A 9,308-nucleotide genomic window follows, 5' to 3' on the forward strand; every position below is an offset into this window, starting at 1 on the left:
AGGTCTCTTCTTGCTCTTCCCCCACCCGCCAGCCTCAGCCGGACCCAGAGAGGGGTTCAGACCAAGCGTGCCGCGCGTTAGGCAGCCAGCCCCCGCCTCGCCTGTTTTCCCTGATGATGCCTCCTCTGTCCCTTCAAACTTAGATCCGACTGACAGTTTTTTCTATTGTTTTTTCTCCAGGGCCGTCCAGGCCTGCAAACCTGCCGGGGGCTCCCATAGCTGCCTCCTCCCACCCTCACACATCCGTGATCACGTCACCTCTCCGCGCACTGGCCTCCCTCCCGCCCTGCCTTAGCCTGCCCTGCTGTGGTGCACGTGCAGTCTCAGTTGGCGGGACTCAGACTGAGATTCAGACTGAGACGTCAGGCACATTTGGATGTCATTGTCAGTTGTCAGGTAATAGAAACATTTTTTTTTTTTTTTTGTTGCTATCTGAAGGTCAGTAGTGCTGCCAAGTGATGTCGTCTTTGCTGTGGGAGAGCTGCCTTCGCTGGGTCGTGTGGGGAAGGCAGAGAGAATGCCCTGAACTGCCCCTCTCCCTTTCTTCCTTCCCCCTCCACCCTGGCAGAAGATGGGGAGCGGGAAAGGGCGTGCAACTCCCTCCATTTCTCCATCCCCCGCCTCCTGCCTGCCCACCTTCAGCTGTCACCAGTGGCCACTGCTGGGCCGTTTGTGCCACGTTGTGAACAAATGTCTGAGACTCCTCACAGAATGTGATACCCAAGTATCAAGATTTCATCTCTCTGGGCTGTTTATTTTAAGCTTAATTGGATAACATTTAACATCTGACTTGCTGGGTTTTTTTCCCCCTCCTTTTTTCCCCCTCTCTCCCCAGTCATTTGTATTAAAGGCTCTCCTCCGCGTCCATGTGCACGCAGGATGTATGTGCTCCATGCTGTTTTCTCCCTTGCTTTGAGAAAATGCTCTTTGGTAACTTGCCATGCATCCCTTGCCTCTTCCCCGTCAGCTTCTCTTTTCCTTTAGTCCTTTTGGGTGCCTGACTTTTGTCACCGCGAGGAGGGGAAAGTGATGTGGAAGTGAGGGTGCACCGAGGTAGCCAAAGAGGACGTGGACATATTGTTGCCAGACCCCATCACTTCAGACCCAGTGATCTCTTTGAAATCGGTGGGTGTTTCTGAGCATGGATCAGTTGCAAGATTGGGTCTATGGTGAACTGCAGGCTGGAGAGGTGAAAATGGGGAGGGCTTAAAAGAAAATGCAGCTGTGGCAAAATCCGCAAGCGTTTGTGGAAGTCTCACTGTGGTGGGCCAAACCCTGCAGCCCTCACTCATACTAACATGCATGGAGTTTTAATAGGGGGTTCCCAGAATGATGCTGGATAAGTAATGAGTGAGGACCACAGGATTTAGAGAGACAGCAACAACTGTCAGGAGCAAAGCTTTTGGGAAATGGCTCCTCATGTCCCCCTGAAGCTGGCAAAACTTTGCTGTGCTCAGCTTTTTCCTTCCACAGGCAGTGGTACCACCTGGCTGCAATGCGCTCTATCTCGCGAGAATGTCCCTGTACATCTCTCGTTGTAATAAAGCGAGAGAAAAAGTTTTGCAAGAAATTTAAATTTGCGTCTTGGAAAGACAAAATATTCTTGGGGGGAGGCTGAGAGCACTCTGCAGGGTCCTGTTTCGACCCTGAGTGAAGCTCAGGGCGCGTGAGGAGGGCTCCTGTGCCGCCGGGGATCTGCACCCAGCCGCTCGTGCCGAGGCGCAGGCACTGGGCTTGCGGCGATGCACAGAGTGGTGCCGCGCAGTCACTGCAGCCAGGGGATTTGGTCAGGATTCCTATCCCAGCTGCTGTCCACAGCACGGGGAGGATGCTCTTTTAATTTGGAAGTGCTTCATCTACCTCAGCAGATTGACCAACTGGCCTGAGACGGGTGTAGAGATGAGCTCTTCTGAATGGCGAGCGCTGGATCAGAAAATCAGCTCTCCTGCCTCCCCCCTTCCCTCCTCCCCATAACCAGTAAACCAGACTGGAACTGGTCTCCTGTTTTGCTGTCCTCTGTCTTCACCGGTGCAGTATGCGCACAGGTGCCCTTGGTAGGCAGGTAGTTGTAACAGTGAACTGGATGCCCTGGTTCCCTGTTGCTTCTGATGCCAGCAGCTAGTGGGGAGGGAAGTCAGTACAACTAAAAATAGAAAAGGAAGGAAGGAATAACTTATTAAAGAATGTGGGAAGGCGAGGCTTTTGTACTTTGTGTACTTTGAGTTCTCACTTTGGAGTTGTGCGCTGCGAGTTTTCAGAATTGCCTGTTTGCTGGGAGAGCGATGCCAGCTCTGTGGAGAGAGAGACCTGTTATCATGGCTTCCTGTAATTACTGCTGCAGTCTGCGGCACTTAGAGAATAGGTTATATCAAAGTGCATGCTACATGTTTATGACAGTAGTTGGTCAAGTTCTGCTTGAAAGAAACATTTTCCTCCCTTGAAAAAGGAGATTATGGCTGCTTAACCCTTTCTTAGCTCCCGTAGTATTCACTGCGTATGAGCCTGGGCATGGTTTAAACCCTGTGGCAAGGGGTCACAGGATCTTTCTAGCCCCTGAAATGTTTTGTCGAAATGAAAGAAAAGTGAGTTCTTTGTGTTGATGAATAATCTAGTGATGATCCCTGCATTGTGCCCTCTTTTTTAATACAGACATTTACAACAGTCCCTTGCTACAGCTTTAGAGATCTGCTAGTCTCTCTGACTTGATTAGCCTTTTATTCTGTCAGCCCTGTTCTTGCTTCTGAGGAATTGTTTCCTTCTTTGAACAAAAGCCATCAACAGTTCCCGCCTCTCCTCCTCCTTCATAATATCTTACCTTTCCTGTTTTTCAGCATTCATTTCATTCAGGACCTGGAGTTTTTCCCGTGCAGTTCTCAAACAGGCTGTGACTCCGAAGGCTTGAATTGCAGGTACTCCCAAATCTCTGCTGGGCACCCACAAATCGGGCCCTCAAGAGTCCCAGCAGTTTTGTGCTGGAGAATCGAAACTTCTGGCTGCCAGTGGGATTTGGGGTACACACGTGTGAAAACTGCATTTGGAAATCTCCGACCCAGAAAAGCGCGATCGCCTGGAATGCTGCGTAGCGTTCAGTCATGCACAGGGGAAGTCGTCCTCCTCCTCCAGAGCTGTTTGCCATCTTTAGAAAGTGTGCTGCTGATAGTAGGCTCAATCGCAGTAAATGGTGCTGGGAAGTCCGCTTGGGTGTCCACCCTGTCGCTCGCCGGTGCTGGTCGTGGTCCCCTCTGTCTTTGTTCAATTCTTTGTGTTCAGGGCACCACGGGATGAGGAATTTGCGAGTAAAGAAAGGTCTATGTTTTTCCACGTGATTTAAAAAAAAAATCTACCGCTGGAACAATCTCTCTCTCTCAGTCTCTTTATTTATTTATTTTTTGCCTCAGAGGCTTCTGTCTGTTGAATTGGGTTCTCCCGTTTAAATGTTTTTAGTGCCTATTTAATTAGAAGTTGGAATAGAACCATGAAATTCACAGGGTTGTGTAGCTTGGATCTAAAATATAAATGGGCAAAGCATTCATTTTGCTTTACCCCTTGCCAGATTAGGGTGCTTTTTTGAGCCTGCTTTTTATTTCATTTCAATGAATTGCAACTGCTCGGAGTAACTGTAAAACACACACAGGTTTTTTTGCATAACAGAGGCATGCAAATGATTGTTGAGAGACGTAATTATGTAAAGAAAAGTATATGCCTGTATGCATGCACACATACACTGCAATGCTTTTTGTGGGGCTATTTTTTCACAATACATCTTCATAAGGCTCTTTTTATGATGCTGATTTATTAATATTGTACATTAAGGCTTAAATTGTCAAAGCTGCCTAAGAGATTTGGATGCCCATTTCCCATTAAAGTTAACGAGAAATGAGCTTTGAAAATCTCAGCGCAGAAGTGCATGGCACTTTACAGTGTGCTCTCCAAAGAAAAAAGTCCCTGCCCTGAAGATCCTACAGTGCAAAAGCCCCAGAAATGGAATTATAATCGGCATAAGACAAAGGGGATTGTAATGGCACAGATAATAATGTATCCCCTATGCCTGCGTTCAGATATATACCCGATCCAAAATCTTTGGACCTGGGCCCACGAGTGAGGGTTTTATATACCTCCGTAAAGATAATTAAATCTGCCCAATCCACATATATTCAGCTAACCAGTGAAACTGCTTCCTTCCCACATGTAGGCTGATGGAAGGAGGTGGAAAGCAATTACGATACTTAGTTGCATATATAAAAACAGCAAGTGGGCATGGACAGCAGTGATTAATGGACAGGGCTGTGAAGTTTAAGGTCTAAAATAGAGGAAGGCATGGGGCCATAGCTCAGAAGAGTGGAACAAGCTCCTGTTAATTCAAGGAATCAGCTGTATTAGTCATTAGGACATTCTGAAATTCACACAGTCATCTTGGAGAGTTAATACCCATTTACTTGGCTACTGAAATTCTACTTACTGCATCATTTAACTAGGCTGGTGTTTTCCTGGCAAAGGCTAAGGTGACAGTAAAGATAAAAGAAGTACCTGTAAGTAAATAATAGGTTTTAAAAGAATACTTTTCCCTCCTTCAATTATATCACCATATTCACTTTGCATTGGTTTTATAACTGGAGCCAGCCACTAAGAAGAGCTAGATTAGACCACCCTGCTGTAAAAAGCTTGATGCAATTAATACAGTCTGCCTAGAAAGCAGTATTATTTCAAAAACTTTTATGCTAATGACATCGTATGCGCTCGGCACATTTCTTACTAGAAAAAGAAGCAAGCTTTTGTTCACCCCAGACTGGGTTTTATTAACACAGGAGGATCAATGGAAAACAAAACAGTAATCAGATCAGAGAAAGCAAACTCATCCAGCAAAAACCTCCTAACTCATCAAGTCCCAGGACGATGGCTGATACTCTACTCTTCATTTTTTGTTGAGTGGAATCTCAAAAAAAAAAAAAAAAAAAGTCCACTAAAATTTGATTTCTGATCAGCACTGGGTGCTTTTTCGAGAGGAGTAGGAGGAATTGGGTATATGTGTCTGAGGGCAAACAAAGATCTATAGTTTCCCTGAGACCTATCTTTTCATTTTGCTGCATAAAGAAGAGGTTTGCATAAAGTACTGGCTAGCATTCAGGAGAGATGTCCCTATTAGTCATGGTTACATGTATTTATTTATTTTGGTGAAATATTTAAAGCATGCTATAGTAGAATTGACTTTGTAGACAGTACTTACAGAGTGCAGGGATGTGTGAGAGATGTATATACTAAAAACGGTAATGCATCAGTCTGGGTGTATGCATCCATCTTTTCATCTATCTATCAATCTATGTGTTCATCCATCTATCCAAGTATTAAAATCATATGTGACCTGTCTGTCTGTGCAGCTCTCTGTCTCAGCAGATATTAAAATCAGATCCAAACTCAAAATAGATGGATCTAATCACAAACTGATTTTTTGACTGAGTGGTGTGTTTGTCAAGAGGCAGAAGAGAGACCTTAAGATGAGAAAGAGGAGGCTAAAATTAGGGTGCTGCATAGGGCAGGGGCACTGGCAATTTGAGCGTGGCTGAGGCTTTGTTCCAAGCAGACGCCCGATCACTAGAACTTTGTAAGTCCTAATTATGTCAAGTTAAGAACCAGCAGGAGCAATAGTGATATTTAAAGGTGCTTTAAAGTGGATGCCTGCCATTTCCAGACATCCCAGGAAAAAAGAAAAGCCCTTAATTGCAATATTAATGGGTGGAACTGAATCTGGTAGTCTCGGGACAAAAGGGTTCAAGGCAGCGTTGCCTGCAGTAAAGACAATGGCTCCAACATTGAGAGAGTTAACTCGATCGCATACCACTACGCTGAGCCCGAGAGTCTGAACTCTTCAAACGCTCCAAATGGAGAGCTAAATCAAAGAATCCTGTTTCAAATCCATCCAAGATGTTGCTGTTTTTCTCCTCTGACAGGAGAAGCATTTGGAAGTGCAGTTTCTTTCTTTTTTTATAGCTGTCTTAAAAAGGAGTTTGGATGTTTAGCACAGCTGGTGCTCATTACATTATGCACTATCAATAAAATAGCATGTGTAATTAATTTTTAATGCAGTGCTGTATGCAGCGCTTTAAAGCAGTTACTGTATGGGGAGAGCCGACACCGGTCACTGACATCAGAAATACTGAAATAGAGGGCTAGATTTTGCATTTTTAAAGGGTGTGTGTGCGAGGGGGGGAAGGGTAATTCCCAGCCAGCAATTCTCTGGCCACAATCAAATTTAAAAATATAGGAACAAGATGGATGAAGGTGATTTTATAATTTGCTTATTGGAATGAACGAATTTATTTCCTTTTAGAGGTTGCTGAGCGATGGCTGGGTTAGGAGTAGGTGACTTCAGAGTATAGGTGAGCACCAGGGGACCGCACAGCAACTGATCCATCTTTGTTAAAGCACGAACAGGCTTTGGTGGTATCAGGTGGGAGGTGAGGCACAAGGGGAGCTTACGAGACAGCAAAGGAAGGACATTTCTGTTCTATCTTACTGAGCAATTTTTTTAACAGGGTTCCTTTCTTGTGCCTTGTTGTTCCTGTTAGTAATAAGTCCCATTTTTTTTTTCCCTTGATTCAGTAAATATTTGGGGAGTATCAGTAGTCTGGAAGGGAGAGAGTAGCTTGGTTACAAAGAGGCACTGCTGACGGCAAGTTGCCGGCTGCTCTGACAGAAGACCCAAACAAATCACAGTCTTCTCTTTTCTTGGTGTTTCTGTAGTACTTTCCAGAAGACACCAGAGTAAATAAAGACTGCTTTAATGGGATGCAGTAGGCAAGGCTTGGGCACTGTCGTAGCTTTCGGCAGCCATTACATCCTGAAACACCTTGGTTGTCTGAAGGAGGAGCAGACCTATTTTTGAAGTTATAGCATGGTGCATGTTGATATTCAGCAAAGGGATAGGAATAACTTTTGTGTTTCTGCAGCAGGGTAACCACTAGGGATGGTTTGCAGGATAGCACCAGCCTCTCCCTGCTCCCACCTCCTTCCCACCCTTTTCAGGGAGTTGAATGCCTCTTGGTGAACACTTCCTAAAAAGAGAAGAAATCAACTGCAGGAAGAGAAGGAAGGAAGCAATCACCTACAAAGCGACAAAATTAGGGGTAGTGTTGTTTGTCAGGTGCCTTGCCTTTTGGTTGGGCCACACACCAGCTTTCTAAGAGCTGATTTTTTTCTTTTTTATACACATGCACGAGGCATAAGTGTTTGCAATTATTCTTTCTTTCTCTCAGTAAATTGCCATTCATTTGTACATAGCATATGCTAAACAGTTCAATTGTACAGCCTCACCTGGCATATTCAGGATGGAGTTTTCTCCTGCCCCTTCAGCAGTAGTTTTTTGTCATCACTTTTCTTCTCGCTTTCTGTCAGATATGTGGGGATGTGTTTGTGTGCCTGAGCCAGGAAGTGAATTGGGCTGTTCAGTTTGTGAGAACAGAGATAAATCTCTTGTGCACAAATATAATGCTCAGCATCAAAGGAAGAAGCAGGGAGAGCCATGGGGTATGGTGTAGGTAGTTGCGACGAGAACCCCTCTTTAGTTCACAAGCCAGAGTGGGAAAGGTGGAAGCAACAGCAAGGCGTTGTACATTTTGTAGTGGAATAGCTTTATTTATTATTTTTTTTTTAAAGGGATTGGATCATATATTCCTAGGGTGGCTCAGGTTTAGGCCAGAGAACTGCAAAAAAATTACTCCATGTGCCTCCAGAGCTGCCTAATTCAGAGGACCTGGGTTCTTTTTTCTTTTCTGAGTGCTTCATAAAAATAGATGAAAGGAAGAGTTCTGTGCTCAGATGGGACGCTTTATGTTCAGAAAGGGATTTGAGTCAAAGAAGCCATGCTGATGCACATCGCGTGGGCCCCACTGGGCTCCTGTGTGCTGCATGTTGGTCCTTCTTTCTGCTGAGCAATAAACAGCTGAGCAAATGTTAGCAGCATACGTTTTTATGCTGTTTGCTTTCTTTTGGACAGGCTTTTTCCAAGCATTTTTGCAGTACGTACAGAAATCTGGTAGGCTAGAGTATGGTACGTGTCTTTGCTCTCTTTATTTCCCTCTGGTTTTTGTCTTAATCAAACCATTTCTGTGGGTCCCTGTTCCAGCTAACACAACCTGCCGTAGCACAAGCTGGGGAAGCCAGGTTCAATGAGTCAGTAAAATGTGCACTTGGAAGGAAGCAGGCAAAAATCCCACATAGCGAGGCCTTACATTTTTTATGAATTCAGCTGTAAGAGTCAGAGGTCCTGGGACTTCTGGAATGAGGTTAATGCAGGCAGTAAGCAAGGAGGTGGGGAGACGTAGGTGCTGGAATCACACCATGAAACAGTGCTTTCTAAATTATTGTCTTTGCTATTAACATAAGGAATCTCTGATTAGAGGGAGGCCAGTTTGCACAGCATATCTGCAGCTTTTATGCTTGTTCAAACGTCAATTGGCTATGTGGAACCAATTGTAAATGTATTATTTTCAGTCTGTCCCCTGGCAATGTGAGGGGAGCATCCCGTCCTTTCTGTGTGCCAGGCTGTTCCCCTTACATGTCCTGTATTGGCCTCGATTACTTCACGTGAGGCTCAGATCTAAACCTGATCCTTACGTCTCCTCCATGGCTGCGTGACAAGCGTGGTGCTTCCAGGGCATGCTGTACCACGCCAGCAGTCCACTGAGGGATGGGTTAGGGACTGCCTAGAGATGCTTAGCTGAGCATCTTTCTACAAGGTGTTTTCTGACTTCAGTGGTGTTGTACTGTTGTGCCAGCTAGCTGTGAACATGGTCAATGGAATTCAGGGATTTACAGAAATTTAAGTAAGAATCAGAGTATCGTTGGGAAATAGGTACCATTTAAAACTACCCATGTCATTCAGGGTGAAAAACATGGTAAGACCTCAACATGGCAGAGACGTGCCTAGCCTGGGGGGGAACTGTTTTTTCAGTTTGCATCTTCTAACAGAGATTGGGGTTATTTTCTCCTCTCCTCTGGCTGATCAGGGAGAGGGTAAGTTCATTCATTATGGCACAGACAGGCTTATAATACAGTCTGTCCAAAAATTAGGTCTGAGTGTTTATGTATTGATTATGTATTGATTAATCCAAATCCTTTATAAAAATGTGTATACTGTTGATTAAACTGGGGATAGGATTATTGTGGTTTTGCCTATGGTGAGGACAAGATTAGTGGGTAACTTTACCTTTCTGCAAAACCTTATAAAACATAGTAAAAAAAAAGACGCTATCATTATCGATGGATATGTAAAATAGTTGTACAAAAGCTTGTGAAATTGCTGTAAACTCCCC

At 44.7% G+C, this 9,308-nt stretch overlaps 1 protein-coding gene across 4 annotated transcripts in view; it reads left to right on the top strand.

Moving 5' to 3' along the window:
- BCL11B (BAF chromatin remodeling complex subunit BCL11B) overlaps positions 1 to 9,308 on the top strand; it is a 91,688-nt gene that overhangs the window by 42,904 nt on the left and 39,476 nt on the right. For 2 of the 4 annotated variants that reach the window (XM_009640492.2, XM_009640493.2), the window contains exon 3: positions 181 to 396. The exons of the other annotated variants lie outside the window; for them this stretch is intronic. In XM_009640492.2, coding sequence (XP_009638787.1) covers positions 181 to 396 — 216 coding nt within the window. The remainder of the gene's footprint in view (positions 1 to 180; positions 397 to 9,308) is intronic. 4 annotated transcript variants of the gene reach the window in all.

The sequence above is a fragment of the Egretta garzetta genome, unplaced genomic scaffold (assembly GCF_000687185.1).
Source record: "Egretta garzetta isolate BGI_Z169 unplaced genomic scaffold, ASM68718v1 scaffold206, whole genome shotgun sequence".
Classification (NCBI taxonomy): Eukaryota; Metazoa; Chordata; class Aves; order Pelecaniformes; family Ardeidae; genus Egretta; species Egretta garzetta.